At 39.5% G+C, this 27,823-nt stretch overlaps 1 protein-coding gene across 2 annotated transcripts; it reads right to left on the bottom strand.

Moving 5' to 3' along the window:
* Positions 1–27,823, bottom strand: LOC103468865 (ubiquitin carboxyl-terminal hydrolase 22). 2 transcript variants are annotated; one of them, XM_008416240.2, is made up of 14 exons: positions 27,360–27,823; positions 26,583–26,615; positions 15,270–15,402; positions 12,080–12,193; positions 11,870–11,971; positions 10,644–10,810; positions 9,338–9,497; positions 8,809–8,914; positions 7,684–7,842; positions 6,204–6,330; positions 5,622–5,713; positions 4,316–4,378; positions 1,977–2,126; positions 1–1,894 (listed from the first exon to the last, which is right to left on the bottom strand). In XM_008416240.2, the coding sequence occupies exons 1-14, from the start codon at positions 27,477–27,479 to the stop codon at positions 1,852–1,854; spliced, it is 1,569 nt and encodes a 522-aa protein (XP_008414462.1). In that variant the 5' UTR covers positions 27,480–27,823; the 3' UTR covers positions 1–1,851. The 2 variants fall into 2 exon arrangements, with proteins under 2 accessions (XP_008414462.1, XP_008414463.1); XM_008416241.2 differs by lacking the exon at positions 26,583–26,615.

Genomic DNA, 27,823 nt, shown 5'->3' with positions numbered 1-27,823 from the left:
TTCCAGTTTTGTTCTGAGTTTAATCACTGAAACAGACAATGAAGCTCTCCTCTTCTTTTGTTTCAGCGGTTTCCCTGAATGCCTTCGGATGGCCTGAAACTGCTCCAAAATGCATCAAAACCATAATGTGACCATTACACATCAACTGTTGAACTTTACCTCTCAGAAAACCATTATATTCCTCTTACCAAAAAAAGATATGCAGGTTTGATTTCGATTACAGAGCAGCAAAAACAAATACGAATCTTTATTCTTTTTTACAACTCAGGTAAGTGCCCTCATTTTTTCATTTGTATTTTCTCACATGAGGGAATATTTTTAAAATTCTGTACTTTTTATACAAACAATTTCAGTAACCCTGACATGGATTATGTGCATCATCTAGATCTGACTGAATCATTTTGCTTTTTTTGTTTTTTCACTGATCTGCAGAGGGAAACGACACCACAGTGATCTGCACCAGCCACAGTTGCAATGAAGAAGTTTAACACTGATGGATTCAGAGCCAGGCTGTGGTCAAGTAGTGCCCATATATGTGCAATGTGTTTATACATCTTACACATTCACCTTTTCGCTCTGCGAATTGTCGTTCCGGAGCAAGCTTTGAGCCGCAATCCACGGCAATTTTTTCCCCACACATGATCGCAAAAAGCCTGGTTGCATGCAGTGTGTTGTTAATTTCTGTTTTTTTGTCGTTTTTTTGTTTTTTTTTCCTTTTCTTGCACAGAAGATTCAGATTTAAAGTTCACATATCAAAGTCCTCTGCAGAATGCCACATGAACGCTCTCTTTTAGCATATTTAAAACATCACAAAGGTGAGCTGATAAATCCACACCGTCATTATACCCACAATTCCACGAGAATGAAAGCATAATACGTCCAAAAAACATTTCAGGTACCAGAACAGCAAGGAAACATGTGACTGTACTGAAAAAAAAAAAAAAAATAGAAAAAAAATACACAGAAAAAAAAGGTAAAAACTCAAAATTTAACAAGTTGCTAAAAAAATAGATATTCCCTGCCCTCAACCAGACTTTAGAATGAAAAAAAAAAAAAAAAACGGTAAATAAATGAACATGAGAACACTCAGGTCCAGATCTGTTTAGTTTCCATGGCAGCGCTTCTCCAGCAACTGGCAAAGGCAGCGTTTCTAAGCTCTCCCATGTTTTCTCTGCTCTTAAAAAATAGATGTATACTAGAATTTATACAGTATTTCAAAGCTAAAGTCACAAATGATAAGTATCATAACCAAACCTTCAAAAGGGTCCTTGCAAAGGTTGCAATACACTGGTTTGTATATACGACTTATTTTATTTTAACTTTTTTTTTCTTTTTCTTTTTTTTGCATTCAGTCCTATATGCATATGAAAACATACTGTCCTCATTTTGAGCAAGTTAAATGCTTGGTCAGTTGAAATGAGAGCACCATGGGAGATAAATGGAGGGGGTGCGGGGGGTCAGAATACTGTAAGAAAATCCCAGGTGTGCCCAGCATCACACTCCATCCCTGCAGCAGGAAGGGAAAGGGGGACAGAGAGACCGTGGGATCCGGGGGCCTCTTCCCACGTCAGAACAGGCGACGCCCGACTCTTCCACCACCGATCCTTTTCATTCAGTTTTGTCAAGTAGATGCCAAGAAGTAGCTCAGTGCTTTTTTTTTTTTTTTTCAGTTTCCATGATTTTACATGTCTTTTTTTTTTTTTTTTTTTTAAATCCCTCTTAGTGAAGGAGCAGACTGGTAGTTAAAAGGTTTCAGGTAGGTTTGTGTGTTTGCGTTTCATCCCCGCCCCCTCGTCTCTTCGCTCTCTCCCCTTTGAAGCAGTGGTTCTTCATGATCAGTGGTCACAGAAGCTATTCATACTCAAGGAACTGTTTATGATAGAATAAGAGATACCTGAGAGGGGAAACGAGGATCAGATTTAGATTTTATTACTTCCTTTTCAGAGTTCTGCAAAGGTCTTGGCTTCGGTTCTTACCCCTCGCTATCAAGTACATCCTTAATGCTGGCCTTGGTGATTATGGCATCGTCGCATTTGAACCACTGGTCTTTGTGTTGACGGATGAAGCTAGTGTAGTGGCCGCTCTCTAACGTGCCTTGGTGGTTGACCACTGCAAACAACGAATACCTGAAATAAAGATAGATCAGCTATGATTTAGATTCCTTAATCAAACTTTATTGGATTATTTTTGTTCATTTAAATACATGTGGCTTACAGCTAACAAAGCTCCAAATTGACTTAATATAATCAACAAAAAACTGTTTTACTATGGCTATAATGTAGACCAGTGTTTCCCAACCCTGGTCCTCGAGGCACACGGACCTGCATGTTTTAGATGTTCCCCTGCTTCAACACACCCCATTCAGATGATTGCAATTCAGCAAAACCCTTTTTAATCAGCCATCAATTGAAATCATGTGTGCTGAAGCAGGGCAACATCTAAAATATGCAGGTCCGTGTGCCTTGAGGACCATGTTGGGAAACGCTGATGTAGACTACACAACCAGACGGGACCTGACAGGTGTCGTTGACACCACAAGGTGGTTAAAGCATAAAAAGGGTTTTGCTAAAAAGTTGGCCGTTGACAGAGTGATGTATTCAGGCATATCAATAGAAAACTTAGTGGAAGAAAAAGGTGCAGAAGCAATAAGTATAACTGCAGTCTTAAAAGGACTGAATTAAAGCACATTCAAGAGTTTCACAAGGCAGGGACAGAGGCTGCAGTCACTACACACGCCTCGTTTCCGCTGAGCATTACGCCATTTTACAGTCCGGCAAATTCAGGACAATTGTTGGACTCTCACCCAAACGACTAACACAGTGACCAACTAGAGAGGTTGGTCACTAGTTGGTCACTGTGACCAACCTCACTGCCTACAACATCACTGCCTACTTGTCAGAGGCAGTGATATTTTTCTGTCCTCCAATCAAAGGACTGCGTTGTGCGACATGAGTAGTTCCACGCTAACCGCACCATACCATTGTCCTATGGACTTGCAAATAGAAGGGAGCCCCAGGAACGACATGCTACAGGTTGGTTATACGGGACGCTTTTAAAATGGCCCATATAAGCATTTTAAGTGTATGAAGTCTCAAAAAAATAAATAAATAAAAAATAGTGTGGTAAACGTGCCGCTCAGTGGAAACAGGGTAGATATATCCAGGGCAGAAGTTACAAGTTTATTTATTGTGTCAAGCCACTCCTCGACCAGAGATTSAGACGTTACATGTTTCTTACCTGGGCGAGAGAGAGCGGGGGAAAGACTGGGCTGTTGCTCAGTGCTCCAAAGTCCTCTCTTTAGATTAAAGTACATTTTGCATTTTATGTGGAAATCAAGATCCCAGAGTCAGGATGAAGAGTGGAGAGGCACATAATCTAAGCAGCTTGAGGTCCAGTGTGAACTTCCCACAGTCTGTGACGATTTTGAGAGCCATGTCATCTGCTGGTGTTGCTCTATTGTGTTTCATCAGGTCCAAAGCCATGGAGATTTTTGAACTGTGATTGCATTTGTCCTGAAATGCCAGAACTACCAGTGCCTGCTTTAATCATCATGGGATCAGTGTGTTTGATTGGCCAGAAAACCCTTGCAACCAAAAGCCACAGAGAACCTATTGGAGTTTTGCCAAGAAGAAGACAAGACAACAAACCCAACAAGGCAGATGAGCCGATGGCAGCTATTGACGCCACCTGGGCGTCCTCAACACTTAATGCAGTAATTTATAAAAAATTWAAAAAGCACTAACAAAGTACTGAGTGAATACACCTTAGAGTACATCCACTTTATTAGGCTGACAATGCATAATTATAAAGCTACATTTATTGGTATTATGAAAGGTTTTCATTAGCTGTAAGCCACAATCTATAAAATTAAAACTCAAAAATTCATTGCTYTCACTGCAATGTATTAAATACTTTTTTTTCTAGATTTATTTTGCCCTCGTCTACAWAAACATTCTCAGCAGTTTTCTGCATTGTTCAATTGTGTTGATTGTAAGAGACAAATAAAGCTAATTTGCAAATCTCAACATGTCCCCACCATGCAGCACTTAGACAATTTTACCAACAAGTGCACCCCCATAAATGTCTTAGAAAATAGATGCCATTGTAACTCCCATGGATGAAGAAAACTAAGCGGCTTTTAATAGACCACAGCCTGATTTAATTAGAAGAAGTCACAGTCGGCTGCTTTGGGTCTTTAGCACGTGCTGCTGTGCTCAAGTTAAAGTTTCTGTGATCACTGTGCTGCTGTAGAGCCGCCGAGAACAAAATGTCTAGAGATCAGTCTTCCTTCATATGCTAAACCACAGGTACTCACTTGTTGTCGTTGTTTAATACGTCAACTGACTGTTGATACTGCCCATTCATTCTGCTCTCTTTACTGTGGATGACAGAAGAGAAACAATTACAGGTTTACATTTTAATTGAGAATCCATTTCCACTAGGTGGCAGAGCAGCACAATTTATGAMAGCAGGAACAGGTTTACCACATTCTCTCAATTTGAACATTCCAGACATTTTCAAATTCTAAATTTATGAATAATTGACTCTTTGGATCATTACATTAACAAATGTAGGCAAACAGAAATCACAGACTGAAAGTTTTTTTTATTTTTTCCAATTACTTGAACATGAATGGCAGAACCTGCTTTAGCAAAATAAAATAAAAAAGACACATTACTGAAAAATGACATGCCTCACTTTGATACTGGTTTGTCTCATTTTTTGTATCAAAGCTACATTGTGAATAATTCTTAATCAGTCATTACCATGTTTATCCCTCTAACACACATTTCTTTAAGTCTTCATTGTTTTTGGGGTTTTTTTTTTGGTTCTTTAAGTTCCTCCTAGGCCACACTTTGTTGTTTAGTTTCAATAAAATAATTTATTTATATGAAACACATTAACTGTTATGTCTATATGAAACACCCCAGTTAATACAGCAGCAAAGCATACATCATGTTTCTGATTTAAACTTGTCTTTAAATTAAGATAAAATTACAGTGTTTGTCAAGTTTTTTTTTTTTCTACATTCTTCATATGAGGATTCAAGCTCAATTTCAATTACTCATAAGACTACGCTCATAAGTAGTTCCAAACTTGATGAAACAATTGTATCATCAGTAATTAATGTGATTTTCATAATGTGTGAATGAAGTCTCAACTTCTTAGTATAACAGATTATCATTCATATTTCAAACTACAAGTCATGATAATGATGCTGAAAGGTTAAAGTCGGATGAATTCATTCTAGTCAAGTGTGTTAAAATTACAGATCACACCACAATCCTGCCATCTTAAACTGTTTAATTACAGTTTTTATTTAAGAAATATGAACCTGAAGATGGCAAGTAAGACAATAAGTACAACTGTGCTTAGTTTTCACAGACATGTATATCTAGACTTACAATGTGTCATTTTTAAAGCTATTTATGTCCATATTTATAATATTTTTGTGAAGTTACATTATCCCCCCCCCCATACATTTCCAGACTTGAATACTTTTATCAGACCAAAAACGGCGTAAATGAACACAAGAAAAAAGAATGATCTGCCCATCACAAGTCGGACCAGATCAGAGCTTTTGTAAAATAAAGCACTTCAAGTTTTCACTGCAGCCTCACCTGGATGCCATAAAGGGCGTCATGTCCAACTCTAAAGGGAAGGAAACATAGGTAGTAATCTTCCTCCGCAACTTAGCAGAGTGCTCAAACCGCTGGAGAGGGCCAGACAGGAATGACGAGAGAAAAAAGGGGAAAAGGAAGTAAATTTAAAATAAAAATGAATTAATTTTACAACACAATTTATAATTAGAGGTATGTTTTCAACACAATAATGGCAAGCTAGCAATGGCCTTGGACTTATTTAGTGCAATCCTTTTACAGGGTGTTCCTATGAATATTATAAATAGATTATATGTCTCCACTGCCATATAATAAATAAAACATGGACAGTGGAGGACTGTATGAGTCATAGGATTCATGGGTGTCCTGGGACAGAGCATGAAAGCACTAAAACAGTAGGAGGTAAAGCAACAACAGCTATATGGGATGATGAACACACCTACGCACAAAGACTCAACCACACGTATAAATAAAATAATACAATCTTACAATACACGGTCCGTAATAAGGCTTCTGTGCAGAAACCAACTGTCTTGGAGTGAAGACCAATAATAAACTGGCAGCACATTGTTACTGACTCACTTTGAGATGAAAACACGCTACAATGGGGAGCTTTTTCATTGTCAGCTGTTTGGTGGACTCCTGGTAACTATGGCAACCGCCGCACTTGATTTTGGCACTGCTTCCAAGATGCTCAGGCCGCGTAAACCTGCAGACCAGAAGACAGAACATGTAACAAACTGTAAATCTGCATGACTACACATCACAGAATCATAATCTTAGGCTTTCATCATTAACCAGAGTGTAGATTTTGTTGCATCTCAGTTCAGTAAGCGCAACAGCTTCAGCCTGCTCTGTACCTTTAAGAGACTTGCTGCAGCAAGTAGGGGTGTGTGAGGTGCTGCAGTGAAAAAAAATGGAGGCGAGAAAAAAAAAAAAAAAGAGTTGGGGGTGAGACAAATGGGAGAGGTAGAGATTGAGGGCATGGGCAGAAAGGGAATTAGGTAGAGAGGCAGGGAAATGAAACAAGATGAGGAGAAGTGAAAAAGAAACAGCAAGAACGAGGGGGCTGCGGAGGAGATTTGAGAGGTCACACCTGCTCCGTCAACCTGGTGATGGGAGAAGATGAGATCCGAGCATAACAAGGTTGTTGTGACTGAGCAGACACCACATGTGACCCTTTGTACAAGCATGGGGAGGTGGGGGGGACAAATGAAATTTGTTTGGTTACTACTGCAAAAGGCAATAAGTAAGGATAACAACATGCTTTCTTTTTTTCCCCCTATTCAGCCGTGTCTAAATAGGATTAGCGTTCCGGACCAACAGAAAAGAGAACATTACCAATAGCAGCAGTATAAATCAGTGGTAGAGATGCACTAATCTGGACTTTCAGAACAGATAACGATTTCAGTCTGATGAGAAAAATGTGGTGCAGAGTTTTGGACAGAGTCGGTAGTTCTAAATCCATCTGAAAATTAGGATTTACTTAGGGTTATGAATGAACATGTCTTTAAACCCATCTGATTTTTATTACACTGAACAATGGGAGGTTAGTTAAATGACAAACCATCCGAATTGTCATTTCGGATGGATTTAATGAGTAAAAAAGCCGTTCAAAGATATTAGCTAGTTACGATCTCTGTGTCATCAGTGGAGTTTGAGAAAATTCTCTATTTCTGTGCTTCCACTGGTCCATTGTGCTGATATTGGTTAGATTTTTTCCCTCTCTGTGGGACTGGGACACTTACGCTATTTATGCAGCTGTCTGCATTCTGATGTTAGATCATTGACTGATCAAACATCTGATAACTAGATCGGCAACTAGCCGGTTAAAATTACTACGATTTATGTCGACATTATTCTTCAATTCATGCTTTTTCTTTAAAATATGTTTTGTCACAACAAAATATATATTTTGCTACACAGATAATAAAAATGGAAAATATTTTAATTTTTTTCCCCCAAACTGTTCAAACTTTCTGTCCCTATCTTCTACTCCCGAATAAAAAAAAAAAATGAGAGCGAGAGAAAATGTAATTTGTGGGGTGAAATGAGTTTGTACCTGCGTAGGCAGTCTGTGAGTGTGGTGGATCCTGACAGGTGGCTCTCGCCATTGACCGTGCTGCCGTCCCCTCCAGGGCTGAGAGGCCAGAAAGGCGTAGATGAGCCTGGCAAATCCAGACTGATGTCCCAAAATGGATCTATTGTTGTTGAAACTCCGCTGCGAAGAAAAAAGAAAACAAACACAAGAAGGAGAGGTTAGTCCAGGACGATGTATAATAAATGGAAGCGAGGTTCTACTGTTGGTCTGTTTGTCACTTATTGCAGGTGATGAAAAGATGATGACATACGCTGCAACTTGCACATTTAAATCCAGCCATCCTCTCTAGATTTGGATCATGTTTTTGTTTTATTCTGCTGGGGGATGGAAACTGTGCGTGTGCGTAATATTCACACTTAATAGGTAGGGCTACCAAGAAAATTGGCTTTTTAAAGATTTCTTGTCTTTTACCCCAATGGCAGCGATGCACTGCGGCCCACAATCGGTGCTTCTAATGGCTGATATGCATAAATATATAGTGTGACAGAAGAGAAGAGTTGCTGCACATCACCAATACTGATAAGATGAGTCATGATTTTGTAATTCTCAAAGGGCAGCAGTGGGAGGCCAATAAATCAAATGGGCATGCATTTATGGTGATGGGAGTAACCTGGCACCATTTGGCTCCCTCCCTTGTACAAAGGACTGATGTATTCTGTTCCTTTAATCGTTTATCCTCTTGTAGTCTTTAAGCAGAAAGCCTTCTTAGAAAATGAAGAACGATTAATTGTTCAAGCAGACAATGCAGAAAACATCACAATGGGCGAGGTTTGTCTCCTAGTTTGGGGAAGGTGCTTTGCAGTTCAGTGCAGCGTGCATGTATTAATGCGACAGGACAGCTCTAGGGGGCAGGCGGGCAGCGCTTCAATCGTGCTGCTGTCTAGACAACCCCCATTAAAGTAGCTCTGCAGGGACCGGGCTCTTTGAATAGGAGAAGGAGAGACACATGGTTAAACACCATGCGAGAACGGGCGGCGTCCATTTTGATCTACCCGCGGGCGAGAGGTAGGTAAAGGTGGATGGCGAGTAAATCCAAGGGAATAAAAAGCCTTTATTACAAGCCATAAACACGTCTTGCACACTTACTGGCAAACCTGACAGGTAACATCAGATTGCAGGCCTCCAGTGAAGATTTGGTCAATGATGCAGTTACAGTGATTTGGATTGTTGGTCTTCTTCCCGTTGTCATCTCCTGCCGGAAACAGAGAAATCTGAAAAACTGGTTCGCCTTCTTTCTCAGTTTACACTTTGCCGGTAGCAGTATCGCTTCTCTACTTCAATGCTCTCAGGTTCTCAAAGAAACCCTTATTGCCATGTCTGGAGGTGAGTGAGGCTGACATCACACTGCAGCAGGGCCTATTTGCATTCTGCATACGGCTTACTACCAATTTCCCTTGGTATAAACCATTGTTAGTCTCCTTCAGTATTTTTCCAATAATATCAGGTACATCCTTCTTACACTTCAGACTAACACTATGCAATTTTCTATGCAAACTATTCTCTGAAAATCGTGTGTTAGGATGTCAGAAGAAACCAAGTCATGTTTTATCTGTTTAACAACCAAGAAAAACATTTCATTTGAAACAAGGGTCAGAGGATTTCAAGCAAAGCTTACTTATCGTGTCTCCTTTGCAGTGTCGATGTAGAACATCCAAAGCTGCAATAAGGAACTCGTGGGCGTCCTGCTGCTCATATCCTGCGAGGTGACGTGCGTGAGTCCACACCAGGTGCAGCAGCCGAAAGGGAATGTGGGGCGAACGGTGGCCCGAGTAAAACTGAGGGTACAAAGGAAAGATGCTTAGTGCTTCACCTTTTTCACATTTTGTCGCGTTATGGCTGTGCTATGATGAAGTGAATTCCTCTGGACCGGTTGTTGTAGGGTACATCGATATGATGGTTTAAAGCAGTCGATTTTAGCTCCCGCTGCATATTTAGGGTTGTTGGTTTGCTGAAAAGGGGAAACTTTGTCCCGGTATAAAGTCTTTTACAAACTCTGACCAGTTTAGCTCCATCCATGTTCATCCAGCTTTCTCATCCCTGCAGAAGAGGAACGTCCCCAGAGCATGCTGCTGCCACCATCATGTTTACCAATAAGGAATGTGTTTTATGAAAGAACCAGGGAGATGTGACCATCTAATGTAGCCAACAATCAGGGTTACTGCTTGATTTGTTATTGTGAAGAATAATTTTTTCATAAACACAAATTACTGAGATCATTAGCTTTTTATGTGATTTACTCTTTTTTCCCCAAAATACAAATGTAAAGCAAGGGCACAATGACTGTTAGGTTCACACAACCACCATGAACTGAATCCACTTTAAGAGTTTAATTTACATCATTTTTTCCATCCCATCCGCTCCTATGCATTTTAACAGATCAACCAACTGAGAAGCGAGAGAGCCCTGCTAGTCTGTGTTGTTAAAGGTGTCGAGATGGGGGTGGCAAATCAACTCGTAATACATTAGAGCGCCACTTGCCATCTGCGAGCCTGTATGTATGCTGCAAAGAGAGAGGATGTAGGAAGACAGTGAGGAAGTGTGGGAGAAGACCAGCTACTCATTATGTAATACTTTTAGGTCACAAGATCTAAAAGTAGATATTAAGTAAAAATAGTTTGCTAAAATAAATTTTAAAAAGTTGCAGGACATCTAATTACAAATTGGTACAACAAAAAGTTAACGGGGCTTCCTTTCATTTCAATAGCTGTTCACATTCCTTTTGGGCAACATTTCTCCTCCTGTCCCTCTTGAGTGTAATCCGCTGCAAAAGGCTGAGTCACAAAACCCAAAGGGGAAAAAAAAAAAAAAAGTACGGTCCTTAAAGTCCCAGATTACGGCTCCGTGTTAATAAATAATTATTCTTTTCTTACTTAAAGTAAAAAGTTCACAAACGCCTCCTATAAGCAAGCAGCGCATCATACCTCCTGAAAAAGCTGCGACATCTCACACACCAGACAGGAGTTTGATTGCATCTCGCACTTGTGTCTGTCGGAGAGAAAAAAGTCTCGCAGCAGCGGCGTGTGTGTTAGGGCCTGGACGATACAGTTCATGAAACATGTGTTGCCCAGGTTTATTAGCCCTCGTAAACCTGCGGGACGAAAATACAAAAGGAGAAGTGTGAGAACGACATGGCAGGGAAACTGCACATATTTTACTTCATACTGCTGGAGAAGGAGGGAGATTAACCTGTAAGCATGCATTTCATTTAGGAATCAGGTGGGTAGCTCAATATTAAGAAACAGTGTGATACTAAGGCTGGCTTTCAAGCTGTATGTGTATTAAAGGCCTATTTCATCACCTTTTTGTCATCCGCGCTAACTTACATCAGCTCTCTGTCAAGATCTGAACACAAATACACTTTACTTTTCATATTAATATTTGCAAAATATATTTCACATTTTCCCCTGGACATCACAGCTTAGATTCTGTTAGGGCATGCTAGGTGAACTGTGACCCTGAGGACTCTGTGGACGTTTCCACTCACATGTGTTCAAATGTTTCTTGAAACACCTTAATTAATAAATGGCTTGCGATTTAATAATATGGTTTTGGTTTAGATGTCCAAGCCAGCAAACTGTGTGAATCCTGGAGAAGACCACAAAGCTGTGAACAATTCATTTAGAGTCCTCTTCTGATGGCCGGTTGAACAGGTGGAACACAGCCAGGTTCTGGGCGCGATCCAAACCGAGCAAGGTTTGGTGCTAGAGGAGCGTGCTCAGTAAGACGCTAAACACTTTACACTGGTTCTGGCATGCAAACAGTCCAAGCAACACACGAACTATCAGTCAGTCAGGCTGACCAGTTATTCTGTCTGAAGATTTGAGGGGGGGAAAAAAAGGTCCAAACGGATCAAACAAAATGGCCAAGAGTACAAGAAAGCAACAGATTGCTGCAAAGCGGTGAATAAAAAAGACAAAACAAAGCTTGTGATGCGCTTCTAACTCGGTAGGAACACAGAGTCTCGCTGTGCTTTGCCTGTGGGGTTGCTCTGTGCAGTTGACCTTGAGTATTGCACTTAAATGCACGACTGACCCCAAGCACACTTGCACAAAAAATACAAAACACCATGACAACTCACAACTGTCAAATAATGAAAAACTGTTCCGATTACAATACGCAGGCTGAACAAGTGCGCTCTATTGCCTACCTATAGTACAGTTTGTAGTGATTTTCCTTCGCTTTGGATTGTGTCGTAATAACTCTAGCTCTCTCTTAGTCGGCTCCCACGTCGTGTATTTCTCCCCAATGCCTGTTGGACGCACAAGAAACAAAAATATGACAGCAGTGAAACATTAAGACAAAACGGACTAAAAAGCCGCCTTTGTTCTTTCTGAATGATATAAGCAGAATGATATACCTTGCAATTTCCAGGCCTTCCTCTGCTCCTCTTTGGCAATCTGTTCCATGTCTTTGTCGTATATGTAATCTTGACACACAAAACAGTATATTCCGCCGTATAATAAGTCTATTGCTGGAAGGAAAAGAAAGGACGTCTTAATAAAAAATGCATTATAACATATTTTTGAAGTTTGGGGTTCAGGCAGATAAACTTAAAGGAGAAACTCTCCCTACATCTTTAAAAGTGAAAGTTTCAAAACTACTAAAAATCTGTCCTAATTTATTTAAGCATTCTATATGCTTAAATAATGTTTAGCTTTTCCAGCTACTAAAAATAGATAAGTCAAAGCTATAATAGTAAAAGAAAAAAGGAAGTTCTAAGCAGCCTTCTGCTTCAGTCGTCTAAGAAGGCCTCCAAACTTAAGCTTGACGAAATATTTTAACATTCATCTTCAAAGTAATATTGATTTAAAAAGTAGAAACATAAGAACATGAGTGGAAACACAATGATCTTCACCCTCTTAGTGTATATCTGTGCTTCAAACTGAATATGTAATAAATCTGATTTTCATAAAGACAATCATGTTTTTCTTTTGTAAAAACAAATGTGTTTCAGTACCATAAAACTAGTAATATTGGTCAAAGTTCACCAGAATCTATTTGTGGTCATATTATTTACATGAGTAACTACGAAACAGCAGCAGTGATGGTATAGGCATACTTGTTTCATCTCTCCCACCCATGTACTAACACATACGCCACCATCTTCCATCCTCCAAGTCCACAGCAACAATACCTCAGCTCTGTTGCCGTGACAACCTATTTTTAGTTTAACTGGACGCATTTCTGTTTTTGGCGCTACCCACTCTAAGAAAGTAAGCTTCAGCGTTATTCAGAAACCTTTCAACAACCGAATGTGCAGATTTAGGACAGAAAGAAACGCAACACAAKGAAGTGGCGGTGGAAGAGGAGACTATACAGAGTACGAGAACTTCACTGACAGACAAAAATYGATTACTTTTTCTCATCMGAGCGAAGCACAAGAACAGCGAATGAAAAGATTGGAACATGAGAGGAAAGAAAAAGTAGATACAAAAAAGGGCTGAAGATCTGAAGAGATCTAAGAGCAAGACTGTTTAGAACAAACACGTTGAAGCCGCATGAAAGCAGCCCTGAGAGTGAAGTTGCCATCAAGCCGTTTTGCACACAGGGGAGATTGGATTAATTTGATTTGAAGCAGAGATGAGCAGAAGGGCAATGTCAGAGCAGCTTCTGTGTAGCTCACAGCTAATTAACACCATAGCCATTCAGTTGGGGTATATGTGTTTAACCAAACTGTTGAGCAGCATTAATTCAATTCAAGCCGTTAAAGACAATAAAGTAAGAGTATTGCCTAGGCGTGTTAATTTGCCTACGTCAGGGTAACGTCTAAATCTTAGACAATCAATGTCTTTTTAACACAATTAGAATGTTTGAATACAGCAAGGCCTTTGGAAGAATTAGTTGTGTTTAATCAATTTGTTCTGCTATATTAAGATGTGTTCTATTAACTTGAATGTAACATCACTAACTTTGGTTGTTCCTCTACAATTGCAACATGAGATTTAGAAGCAGAAGTTCTAATTATGATACTGGAAAAACCTGTTAAAATGTTAAGATCTTATGATTGCACCATATAGTAGTGGAAAAACATAAGTAGTACGTGAACAAGAAAGCACAAAAGCGAAGAATTAAAATGGAAAGGTTTAAATAATCTAAGTATCTAGTAAAACCTATGTTTTCACCATGTTCACATAACAAAGACTGCTATGATCATCATATGTCTATTAACTGAAGATTTCTTTTCATTCAAACAATTTGAAAAAATTAGTAACATTTCACAAACAGCAAGAAAATTGAGTAAAAGGCAGCACAAACTTGCATTAGTTGTCCCTTTCAAAAGAGGCAAAAACAAATGAGTGGGAGAAAAAATAAATAAATATTTTTTTTACTTGCGGTGCTAAAGCATTTTTAATAGTTTCCACATTAAATTTGATTAATGGATAAGAACAAAGACTGTTTTATAGCCTACAACTTCCAGAGTACCAAAGTTAAAATGCCTTTAACTTTAGAGTGCCAATGTCTGACAAATAAGACATTTTTGGGACAATGAAACATTTGTATTAAAATACCTTTWGTAAATGATGATTGGGTACGCCCAATCCCAAAAAGCTAATCAGTATAGAAGACCTCACTTCAGATGGCTCTGAAGTGAGGCTCTGAAGACTGTTGCTATTTCTCTCACCTACTGGTGAGAGAAATAGCAACAGTCTAGTACAATCACCAGAAGCAATAACATGAAGACAACACCGATTACTCCAAATAGGATGTTCAGCTTCGTATCAATAAATGACAATATTACTGAAAAGTTAATTTATTTCAGTAATTCAATTCAAAATGTTGACTCGCAGCTCTTTTAAAAAAAACTCCCACAAAAATCAGAAACTTATTAGAAAGGACCATAAAAAATATTTGAATTGAGCAATTACTGAAATTTAATGAAGAAATGTTAAAAGTACTTCTACRTAGTGTCAGAGTGTGGCAGACGGCCAATACATCTGCTGCTTGTAATCCTTCTTCTGCAAGTTCTCCCTTTCTCTAAACCAGTGGTTCTTAACCTTTTTTGAGGTACCGAACCCCCCAGTTGCATATGCGCATTCACCGAACCCTTCTTATTTTAACCCGTGATTAAAATGCTGATGGTAAACATGTTTTTCTTTTATACATTTAAAAAAAATGAAAATAAAAACTTTTGGTTGCGTGAGATATTACACATTTCTGAAAAACTGACTTCAAGGTGTTTAATGTAAAAATTAAGACTTAAAGCCACTCAATTTATCTGTGAGCCTAATGTTTTTTTTTATGATGCTCTATTTTACAGACATGCACCAGTATGTCTATATGAAGAGTCGACATCACAAGACGGCTGAGAAGCAAGCACTGCATTTGTATATATAGTGAAATCAGACATTTTTTTAAATTGGATTGGGATCATTGATCTCATATGGACAGCAACATAATTTAGTACTAGTCTGATATGGCTCATTCTACAGCAAGACAGAGAAACAAAAAATGTGAAGTAAACTCTGTTGAATGTGGTAATTTCCAGAAAGTATCAATTGTAAAACATATTGTGGGCAGTAATATGTATGAAAGAATGGGTCACTTACCTAAATTGTGTCTTTTGCTTTTTGCGTGTTCGTGAATGTGTTTCTTTGTAAAACAGCCGAAAAAGACGCAGTAGAGACAAGAGTGGAGTCGGTTCAGGTGGGCGCCACACATGTGACAGATGCACGACTTGGCCTGTAAAACAAACAAAAACAAAAACAAAACAAAAAAAAAAAAACAGGGAGGTTGGGGGTTTGGATGAAAACAAGGGAGAGAAGCTAGTGAGTGAGAGTGAAGGAGGAGATAACAGAACACTCATGGTGAGTGGGAAGTATACAGAGAGGAACTGTTTGCCAGCTGAAACAGATTTCTATCTTCCAGTTGCTCCCGTAAACACTTCAGAGAACACATTGCTTGAATAAACCTGACATGAAAGCAGACTGACGTCTGCTCTGCCTGTTGACAAATCAAATACAGTCGAAAAACAACATATTTCCACGAAGAATCTTTCACTCTCCAAAACACACGCAGATGATGATGGGATTTACTGCTTGGCAGGCGCACTGCAAGAGACGAGCAAGATCTGTCTGAGGCACACAGGCACAACATCAGTAGTGGCTGTGGCTGTGTGTGTGTGGGTGATAGGTTTGGCTTATATCGTTGAAGAAATCTGCAAAACTGTGCATCTGAAAGCTTGACACTACTGGCAAACGTGCCGAGAGCCAGTCCAAGTCCCGCCAATTCCCATTACGTTTTCAGCAGTACAACTGTTAATGTGTACAAATGTTGCAGAAAGACATGGCAAGTTGTTAAATACAGTAGACACTGCTAAATCTTAAAATTAAACTTCCAATTAAGGCTTACAAGAGTAGCATAAAGACATCTGTGTTTTTGTGTCCTCTGCAGTTTTATGCCAATTATCCTTTTTAAGCACATTAGGAGTCATGGTAGAGCAGAAAAGTCACCAGAATGTCTGCTTTGTGAGGAAGAAAGAGGTTGAGAACTGAGGAAAGTAGATGTGAAGCAGGAGAAGATGCACAAAAAAAACTAAATCTGATACAAGCCATTTATCAGTTATCCATTACTAATAAACAGTGGAAATTCAGTGCAAGATGAACCTGCACCAAAAAAATATCTAAAGCTTTTGAAAACAAACTCAGTGAACCTGCACAGCATTATCTACATATTGTTCACTTTTGTCTAGAGATACAATAGTGTAACTAAACTCCATCTGGACATCAACCTTTGGCATAATAGGAAAACAAGGAGTCATCCCTTTCATCCTCTTCTCCATGCACGATTCAAAATACATCATTTAGAAAACCAATTGTACACAAGACATTTCTCTTTGATAATGGTAATTAGCAATAATTTTAAAAACTCTAAATATTCCCTCAAGTTTAGCAAAAAAAAAAAACAATATCTCTAAAATATGAGTTATGTATGTTCTGCAAGGAAATTCATAGATAAATTTGCCGTCTTCCTGAAGAACTAAGAAACCATCGCCAATGGTTCATCAAGTTTAATGGGAGGTGCAAATTACAGCTGTATACAGAGAGAGCCTGTAGTCAGCTGTTAAACGGCTCACTCACTTGTCATTTTAAAAATGTTACCACAATAGCAGAGATGGGCAGCGCAACTGTAGTTAGTAGAATATGAACACCGGGGGTTTTATGATCAGAAATCTTTCAAGACAGCCAACTCTGTTTTCCTTGTGTGCATGGTAAGAAGACATTCACATTCTAAGTGATCTGATCGCATTGTCACTTTGGCAAGTGAATATACTTTAGGGTGGTTTTCCTCACATGCCATCAGGGGTGGCTTGAGACAATTGCATGCATTTGTCTGAACACAATTTGTCCAGGGACATGTACATTGGCTACCCATTGACCTGAGGCGACACCACTCAGGCAGCAATTTCTTGCACCAAGGAGCCAAAAAGCAAATGTCAAAAAACATGTATGTGGTCGCAAGATCAATTTATACACTCTATAAACCTGAGGAGTAGTGTGATATAAGCAATTCATATTTGAAAAGTAAAAGTGTGGGAATCTGAGGAATTCTGGTGTGTTGTCAAACTAATAGAGGGCTGATGTGGGCAGTTTATAGTGTCAACAAGCTGCTACTTAGTCAACTATGTAAGACTAGCACAACTAGTTTGCCWTTTTTAACGCTTTACCACAGAACATGCATGTTTATGTTTCTTAGYCAACATCCTGTATCTACATCTTCCTCGAATACCAAAACCATCATCATTAAAAACAACATTAAACAGCTTCATAAGTTCATCAAAACMAACATTTATATCTTGTGTTAAATCACGGTTCATTTTTATTTGGCTGTAAYGCTGTGAATAAAATGATAAATGTAGGTGATTACCATTGTAAAAACTACTGTAGCACAGAGTTTTGACAGTGTTTTATTTATTTAATCACAGTTCATCATACTTCTTTTAACACATTAACCCAATGCTAATGTGCTTGGCTACYCATTAACGTGATTACTCYGTTTGACTGAGATATGTTGAAAYTCATGACCGCTCTTCACCATGTCAAGCCTTGTGAGAGTGCTGCTGTAAGATTTAATGTACAAAAACAAGTGTGTTCAGTACGCAAGTTCCTGCACAATTAATCAAAAATAATTGCCTCTATGAGATCAGTCCAAAATAAATGCTGCAAATTAGTTCATWGTATTAAAGATGTCACAGCTCACTGAACTACATGTTCGGTCACATTTTACATACAGAGGCTGACAGAAAAGCTCCCAATCTGGTCTGATTGTAACAACACTGCAGTTGAGTRGATATTTAAATTCTTTAACACCAAGCTTGGTTTTACTGAAACTGGCTAAACTGTGACTCAAACAGAACCAGAAAGAATTAGTGAAAAAAAAAAAAAAGATTTTATGGAGGACATAAAACATGACATTCAATTAATCAAGGAACATGCCKGTTGTTAAAAGTAAAGAGAGCAAAGCTCTAAATGGGTGCTTTCCWCTGCCTGTCTAAGCCCATCCTTCCAAAGCAGTGAGACTACTCATCCCTTTCCCCCTCCATGCACCACAAATCCAAAACAAGAAAGCCCAGTGAGTGCCACGCCTTGCCCTCCTTCTTATCCTCCTCTACACCTCTTCAGAGAGCARAAAATCTATCTCTGCCTTCTTCCCCTGACAATGGTTCAGAGGCCATCTCTTCCTMAGTTTCAGCAGTCCTGCCTCCATGTCTGTGCCGGGGGCCTTTTAATGTTCTATTAGATCGGCTATTGATCAGCCGGTAGCTCAGATTACTGAGACCAGCGTCGCACAGGTAGCAACCGTCTGTTCATACCGTGTAACTCTGCATCCCATCTGGGATGCCCTCTTTGYGGTCGAACGGCTCGCTTCAAGAGCAGAAGAATGGATTTACAGAATTCTCCTGAACAGCAGAMCTCTTGAACATTTTAGTATTTTGTGTAAGGTTAGCACTAATTTAATGCTTTTACTGGGTTTTAAGAGCTTTTCTCGACAGATTTCTTCTAAGACTCACTATCCCTACCAAAGAATAGCATTCCCGGAGCATGACTCAACCACCACCATATTACACCTGGGTGATGGCCCGTTTAAGGTGATGTGCAGTGTTACTTTTCCACCACACAGCGCTGCACATGTAGGCCATCTGGCCCCTTTTTTACATGTTTGTTGTGCCCTTTACACAGCTTGGGGAAATTAAGATTGTCTTTTGGCTCCTTTACTGTGGCAACTAGTTTCCTGTTGCCACTTGTCCATAAACTACTTGGTTAAACTGGATTTTATTTCAAGGTGCAAGAGAAACGGCGATTCAAACGAATGATACACTTTTCACTTGTAAAAATCTAAACTCTGTATGATTACCCTTGCCACTTCACTTATGCTCTAGTTTGAATTTGAATTTAATTTAAATAAAATCAACTGAAATGTTTTGTTCTGCTATAGGAAAAAGCTCAAAGGGAGTGCATGCTTTTGCATGGCTATATAAAGGTTTGGAGCTGCTGATTGCTGGAGCATCTCAATAAGAGATGCATTATTTGAATGAATAAATCATTGTGTTAATAAAAAGAGAATAAGGCTCCTTTGAGGTTCTGCGTGATCTTGGCTAAGACCATGCGGGCGCAAATCTATAAATCATCCAACATTCTAAATCCAGCATCGTATAATTTTATTTAAAAGCACTTTAATGCCTCTCTATTGGATCTTCTGCTCTTTTGCGTGCATTTTTAACACAGGCACACCCTCCCGCTATTAGTATTCAACTTAATGCATTCATGTAGCCAGTAATGTGATGCGTTGAAACTAAGGAGGAGAGAAAATGACAGTTATATTGTGGAAGAAGGCCTGGATCAACTGAGCACGCTCCGGCTGCTGCAAAAAACACAGACCGGCGGGGGGGGGGGAGAGTGGAGGAGTCGATACAGGCTTGAGCGCATTGCTATATGAGAACAGTGAGTCACCACTCTGCCAAGCATTTATAAGCCTCTGAATGTATGCAAAACACACAAGCTCAACCRTTAACTGCATTAACAATGCATCAAGCTGAAATGTGTTTAAAGGCCTAAAAGCACTTGCAAAATATTCCCACAATAAGCCCACATGTTAAGATGTTTGTTGGGAGAATCCAAATCCAAACATATATGTACAAAACGGCACACATATCAGCCTCTGAATCGGTATTAATATGAGCAAGAAACAATAGAATGAAGAAGCTGGTGGTGATCCTTCATGCAGCCAAGTGACCCCATGGGATGATGTCTGTCAGCGCCTTACCAGGACGGTGTTCTGGACTGCACCCCCTCTTTCCTCCCTTCACAAAATGTCATCAATATGCGCTGCCAGCAAAACGCCCTTGAGACAAATTTTCTATGCGATTCCCTCTTTCCTTTTGTCTGCCTTCCATTTGCTCATTGTGATCTCTGTTGACAATTTGTGGGGCTTTGCGTGAGAACGCATTTCCACATCGTCCAAATGAATCTGGGAGTTGGGAGATGTGAGGGATTGCTGGAGTGTGCGGCTTCTCCTTGTATTGTCACAAAGCGATCCATAAATGCCCACCTATAAAGTAAAACTATGTGGAAGAAAAACATATGAAGTGAACTGACGATGGTTCTCAAGTGTTTTGAAGTTATAGACACTGCCGTGAACAACCATTCATTCTCAATATTTTTAAACCTTTGCACACTTAATCCCCAAAATGTATTGAATCTCTGGTATTTTATGGAACTAGAAAACTGCCACTTTTTGCCTTCCCCTTCAACATGTGAAAGGGAAGGCATATTATTGATTTGTCTTTCGAATAAAAAAATCTATGTATTTAGTCTACTGGGATCTTATGCCACAGTATGGAATTCAGTGCAAAACACATCCTTAATTTATTTTTTTTTGCCTCTGTACAAAACATTTTATAGTGAAGAAAACTAATACTTCAAACCACTCTGAGCACACCATCCTCAAGGTGAAACAAGATGGTGTCAGCCTCATCTGGTGGAGATGCTTTTCTTCAGTTTAAAATGTGAAGCTGGGTAATACCACAAGAACGCCTGTGAGAATCTGCAGAAAAATTTGACAATGGAGCTGAGGTTTGCCTTTCAATAGTTCTGTGATGCTTTACATACTGATAGAGTTGAAAACAGAATGGTTTAACTGAAAGCATTTTTATGCGTTACCATGGTGATGCTTTGTCAAAATGTAAACGCATCTTCGAGGAAGGTCTCCATCCAATCTCATTGAGATTAAAGTGTTTGTTAAAGAAATTCAGGTTTTTAAACACACAAGTGTTTGTTCTTGCAAATTCATAAATAACGTACTAGCAAAAGGAAAAAACACAGAAAAATCTACAACACACAATTCCTACATGTCCACACCTAGGTGAGCTGCGAAAATTAGACCAGTTCATCCACACAAACTAAAGAGGGACAGACAAGGTGACTTACAAGGAAGGTGCCATTGGTCTGAATGATCGTCAAGAGCATGAGACTCAAATTTGGTGAATCCCCATAGTACCAATTAGGATCAACCAGGCCTTAGCTATTACCTTCTGGAAAATCTATAAGCCGCCCAGCATAGAGGCACAATGGGGCCATTAGCAGCCAACAATGGCGGTAAAAGTGAGAATATAAAAAGTAGACCTTTTAAATTATCTTTCAACAGTCTGCTGCCACCTATTCTCACATTTTCCATAAATACAACCATTTCTAGGCCTTTTAAAGACAAACTGTTACTTGCTTTCGAAGCGTTACCAGTGGAATAACGGAGTGTCCACACTAAAAGAGATTGATTACCTCTAGGTTCTGGGCTTGGACAGCCATGGACAAGTGATGGACAGCTCATTAGCCAGATGGCAGTTCTGGGGGGGGTTGGATGGCTGCCTAGGGCCGGCTCAAACCATGACCACCATGTTTTGTAGCAACAATGCCTTTCCAAAGCTGTCTGAACAGTCAAATCGGGAGGATCATTTAAAGTCGGGGAAAGCCAAAGGAACAAAAAAAAAAAAAAAAAAAAAAAAAAAAGTCAGAAGAAACGCAGGGTTGAATGCTTCATATGGAGACAGTTGTGTTCTTTTTTTCCAGTCCGACAAGTTTCTTACTCATTAGCTCAGACAATGATGCTCATTACAAAATACTAACCAATAAAAACAATTCAGTATTGTTATTTTGTGGTACGTTAAGAAGCACCAATCATCCACTTCCTTCCAGGTCTGACATTTCCATACTGATTTTTCTCAGAGGGCTTTAACATATAGAAAGAGAAAATCAAGCAACAGTGACAGAAAAGGAAGTGCCCTAAAACCATAATAAAATTCTGACTGTAGATATTACAATGGAATATCTAAGGAACTGGAAAGTAAATAGGACAGCACAAGAAGACACATCAGGACACCGATTACCCCCGGGAGTGCTTTACATTTGTTTAGACTGAGTCACTCCACCAGAGTCACTATGACTGATAAACCAAAAGCCACAACAGACAAGACAGGGTGATGGAGAGGATGTAGAGATTCAGATCTGGATAGGGGCCAAATCCAGCACCACCACAACTATAATGTGTGAGAGAAACACAAAAATACCATATTAAAACCTCTGTTAAATTTCAGAATAACCATTCTTGGTCTTGCGCAAACTACATTACATTTAATAAAATGTGAGCTGTATGAGTATTATTTTTCCCCGGCACAAAAATCCGAAAGAAGATATGCAGGAAGCAACATGAATCATGGTTTTAACTAGGCTGGCAATGAAAAGAAAAAAAAAATGAAAGCAGCGGGGTGAAAAATAAAGGAGGAAGCCGCAACGTGGGAGCGAAGGCAGAAGAGGAACAAGCAAGCAGCATGAACAGTCTGTAGGAATAGATCTCGCTGCTCCAAATGTATGCTGATGAGTCACAGAGCAGGAGGCCTGCGATGTGATGGAGTTGGATCTGACAAAGATCTGCTCACAGCACCAAAACCAACCACTCTGTGGATTAAATCATGCTTCATCTCATTTATGTTTGAGAATGCACACGTCAAGAAGTAAAAGAAGGGGGAGGAGGAGCAACATAAATGTTTTATCCTTAAGAAAATATTCATTTTCTACCCCTAACAATCCCTGCTCTATCTTGCATCTTGGTTAACACTTGAGGGTTGAGGGTGGAGATGTTATGTTTTTTTTTTTTTCTTTCTAGTTCAGAGGTCTGTAATCGTAAACCTCACGGCTTTAATCAAAATGACAGCAAACTCTTCAAAGCAGATATACTGCCAGTACCAGCTAACCCACTTTCATCTCTTTTCATATACAAACTAAGCCAATACGTTGAAGTGCGTCTTTAATGTGAAACTATCACTTTCAAATACAGTTGGGGTCAATCCTTTTGAATAGTAAGATTTATGCACGTTCCATATAGAGCTTTGCAAAAGTATCCGTAACCCTATAGCTAACATTTTTTCATGTCACAGCCATGAACTAATTATTTAATTATGATTTTATGTTGTTTGCCAACACTTACAACAAGACTGTGAAGTACGAGAGATATTGTACATTGTTCTTGTGGAGTACAAGCATCTTCAATCCCCTTAACTCTGAAATCCTTAGATTAAGTTYTGTGTAACTATTAGTAGCACAGAACTCAATTGTTAAAGTTAATCTGTGTGCAATTCAATATAGACATAAAATTAGCTGTTCTGTGAAGACCTCGCTTGTTTGGTATGGCTGTTCACCAAGACATAGACAAGGCAAGGAGAGGCTTAATCAGAGGAGAAGCCCAGAGGTCTGTGGTAATTTTGAAGGAGCTGCAGAGATTTACAACTCAAGGGGGAAATACTGTTGGCAGGGCAACCATTAGTAATGCACTCTATGTTACCATGAACCAATGGTAGTCGCAGCATTATGCTTCAGGGGACACTTTTTTTTTCCCCTTTTTTCAACATAGTCAATAAAGCTCAAAGTTGATTAGATAATGGTTAGGTTTATATATTGGTCAATCCTGGATGAAAACCTATAGGTTCCAAAAGACTTGAGACTGGTGTGGAAGTGTCAACAAGACAACAACCATGAACACACGACAGGAGCTACAGTGAAGCAGTCTGAAAACGGTCTGAAGCCCAGATCTGGCAGGACTTAATAGCTGGTTCATACATGCGTTTCCAAAATAATGGCGTTGCTGAAAGCTGGTAGAGTAATGCCTCAAAAGACTTGCATATTTGCAAAAATATATCACGATTTAGTTGAAAATCAAGTAATTTCTCTTCCAGTTTACAATTTTGCACATATTGGTGCTGGTCCACCACATCAAATCACCATAAAATACATGGACGTTTGTAGTCATAATGTTACAAATTGTGAAAGTTAAAGTAGAGTCAATTTGTTTCACCTAAATCAAAAACTTTTGATGAGAAAACTGCCCAGAAATCTCATCAATATGTTACGTGACAGTAGTCTGAGAAACAGCTTTACTTAAGAACAGAATAAAAGATAAACAAAAGAAAAAGGCCAAAAGGGTTATTGGATGGGCTTTTTCTTCTCCTTACCAGTATCTTTGGTAAACTTGGGTGTAGTCTCTCTCAGGTATGACTAAGTTTAGACCTTTGACTATCTGATAGGCCATGGCATTTAACTCCAATATGCAGGACATAATGAAGCAAATTATGTAAGCACAACAATCAGCTTCAAAGCCATTGAGACCTCATGCAACACGCTCACATTTCTATCTCTAAAGCCTGAAGCATTAAACATGTTGCTGCCATGCAGAGATTTCTTTTCAACAACAATGACAAACACAAAGCCTACAGCTTACAATGAAAGCAAGAGGTTTCATAGACTCAGAGGGTAAGGAAACAAATGATGTAGTTACTTTAGGTTTCCAGTGAACCTATAGTGCCCAAGCAGCCTTTTAACTGTGCACACAGAGCAGGTGACGGATTAGCTCTTGCACATTGCTTGGGAATTGATTTAAGCCTCGGGGAACAGAGGATGACAGCAGCCAAGAACAAACTTTAAGAGAAAAACAAAATGAAATGAGAAAAAAATATATACGCGGAACAGCAAATTAGCAACAAAACACATCACTGAAAGAGTCTTAAAATCCAAGATGGAGAACGCAGTGCTGAATTTGAGCTGATTTTCATTTGTGCCATTGTTGGAGGATGAATAAGCGGTGAGCAATACAGCGATAAGGCTTGTCTTTTCAACAACAGACGGTGATCATAACGCTTCATGATACTGTCATCTATTGCTCTCACTTCTGGAAGCGTAGATGCGGGTTTAGTGTATGCGTTTATAATAAGATCCCAGAGAACTGAGAACTCAAGGATGAAATAAATGAATGCCTCGCTTCTCGAGAGCACGCCGCTTGTGTGCAGCACGACTGCTGCTCTGCATGTCACATCAGCTAAAAAGGCTCAGCGAGAGGGTGTGAGGCACAAGACTCCTGATTCTATCACCAACATGGAATTTAAACAGACCCAGCTTCAATGTCTTCCTTTTCGACTTTACTCGTTTCATCTCAGCAAACGTACGCTGTTTATAAAGCAACGGAAAATCTATTGCTTGGCTTTTTTTTTTTTTACTGCAGCATCTAGTTAAATTAACAACTGGTGCTGATTAGAGAGATTCTGGGAAATGCACTGACAAATTATATGAACTAATGGAGGGGAAAATCCCAAACTGTGGCGTAATCTAGCCAAAGACGTTAGAATGTTCAGAGGTGGTTGGGGTGAGAGACAAAAATTGAGACGTTTTTCCACCAGAGTTTGTATTAGAAATGCAATGGAAAATCTCACATTTCAGCTCGATCGGCCATTGTGGAACTGGATGTTTTTCCTGATTAGTGAACGCAGCTTATATAACCACTACCGCGCTATGCTGACAACATGGACGCCGTTGCTGAGTGAAGAAGACTCGCAGCTTGCTGCTTTCTGCATCAATAGGGCGTCTAAAAATTGTGTCAAATGGATCACTGAAATGTACTCAACTATTTGAAAAGTAGCAATTTTCTATTGCATGTAAACACTTGTCTGTGGTTCATTCAGGCAGCGAGAACAGGATTCAGTGGCTAAACGCAGTACATCAAAGCAGGTCTGTTTGAGCTTTAAACCTCTCCTATGACATTTTAATTTATGATGAGTTTGGAAATCTTGACAGTTTTCTGAAAATCTTGAGAACCAATGTTTTCCACAATGCTGGAATGACCTACCAGAACAGGAGCCCCGTCCTGTCTTGCATTAAGAAACTCTTGAAAATATCAATATACCACAAAATTAATATCCATACATTTCACAATTTTTTTTATAATAAATGTGTTTTAATATTTTACCATAATCAGCATTGCTTATGTTCTTAACTGTAGCAATTACATCACAGGTTTGTGCTGTGAAAGTCTGCTACTTATTGAGCCCACTCCATAAAAAGGTCCGTTTTAAATGTCTCGCAGCAATATCTAAAACTTCCTGAAATTAACCTTTTTATTCAATTGTTTAAATATAAATTAAATGAGAATAACTCCTTGTGAAATTTCTTTTTTTCTAAGATACCCCGTCTTAAATTTGGACCAAGATACACGATCTTGATATACCTTAAAAGTTTTTTTAAATACACTTTTGAGTGTAATCCTTTAAAATACAAATTTGGAAATTGTTTTGAAGGTACACATTTTAACTTGGTCATATCTTATTTGTGAATTTGTGGTTTTAAAAGTGCAGCCTTCCGGTCAGATTCCTCCAGCTCACATTAGGTTACAACTATTTTTTATTTATTTATTTATTTTAACATTTCAGAGAAGAGGTACTGAAGAAGGCGGGTGTGCTTGGGAAGAGAGAGCAAGCTCGCTCTTATGCATCTGCTCTACCTGCATTATGTCAGTGAAGATGAGGAGGGGTACAAGCAGCATCAACTCACCAGATCTGTCCATCCTGCATCACTCTGAGGCACCTGATTTATCACAACGACATAAAAATGTACAACACTCATGAGAGAAGATCAGTTCCGATCTCATAAACAACAAAATTACTACAATAAGGCAATGACGGGGTTCCAAATCAAAAACTAATATTTAGAAATGAAAGGGGAACAGAAAGGATGAAGTGGTGACATCGTATTGTCGAGAGCTACAGGGAGTGGTGCAGGCCGGGCTCGGACACAAACTGTGATAATAAGGTAATCAACTCAAACTCACTCCTTCATTTTAACAGAGCAAAATGAAGGAGGGACAAGGTAGAAAGAGATCTGCCCCACGCCGACCAGAGGGAGAACTCCACTCTACTCGTGCGTGGGGAAGAGGAAGGGGGGAAAACAATGGGTTCATATTTGGTGAGGTAATGTTAGTCCGTGGCCACAATTGTTCAAACCCCAAGTTTACTTATCCAGCAAACATCACCGCTCGGCGTGACCGAAGACATTCCGCTGCAGCACATTAAGACAAACTGAAGTTTTTAAGTTCTAATGCTGCAAACAAGCAACCGGTTTCCGCAGTTCAGACCCACAGCAGCTAACTTACCGGTGGCTAACAGCAGAGCTAGCTACTTGAGCAGTTCCAGTTATACGGTAATTCTATTCAGCTGTGCTTCGTGCGGGACACCACGGTTCTACGCGCGTCAGTGCCAAATAAAATACATCTCCCTTCTGTTTCAGTGGCAAACGTTACAGTTTCTGTGTGTTTTATTTTTATTTTGTTACCTTGCGTCTCCTGGTCTCAGCAGTACCACTCCAAACAAAGCATTGGTATATGACTCGGAGGTTTTGTTTCCAATTGTCCACCTTATAACCGTTCACATGGGAGCACCCGGCCGGACTCATGACAGACAAAACATTCAGGATGGAGTTTGAGGCGACAATAAGGAGTCTCCTGGGTTATTCACTCAGCTAGGCTACCTAGCACTACTGTCTGTGTCCAGAAACGGTTTCCGTTTGGAAACGGGACAATCGGTGTAGTATCCAAAATGCTCCTCAGGCATCTGATAAACTCAGTCGTTATCAGCTAACTCTGAATCAGTTCATGTAGGCATCTAACAGAATCCTGAGTCCTCTGAGACTCCTATTCTCGTTTCTCTTTTGACAGTTGTCTTTTCCTTTAACGTTAGCTCCACTTCCACTCTCACGATTAGTTAGCCTGCTAACTCTCAACTATAGCTTCACAATGC

Source organism: Poecilia reticulata, linkage group LG8, assembly GCF_000633615.1.
Source record: "Poecilia reticulata strain Guanapo linkage group LG8, Guppy_female_1.0+MT, whole genome shotgun sequence".
Taxonomy (NCBI): domain Eukaryota; kingdom Metazoa; phylum Chordata; class Actinopteri; order Cyprinodontiformes; family Poeciliidae; genus Poecilia; species Poecilia reticulata.
Note: the sequence above shows the minus strand (reverse complement) of the source record. Positions and strands in the feature narration are given on the sequence as shown.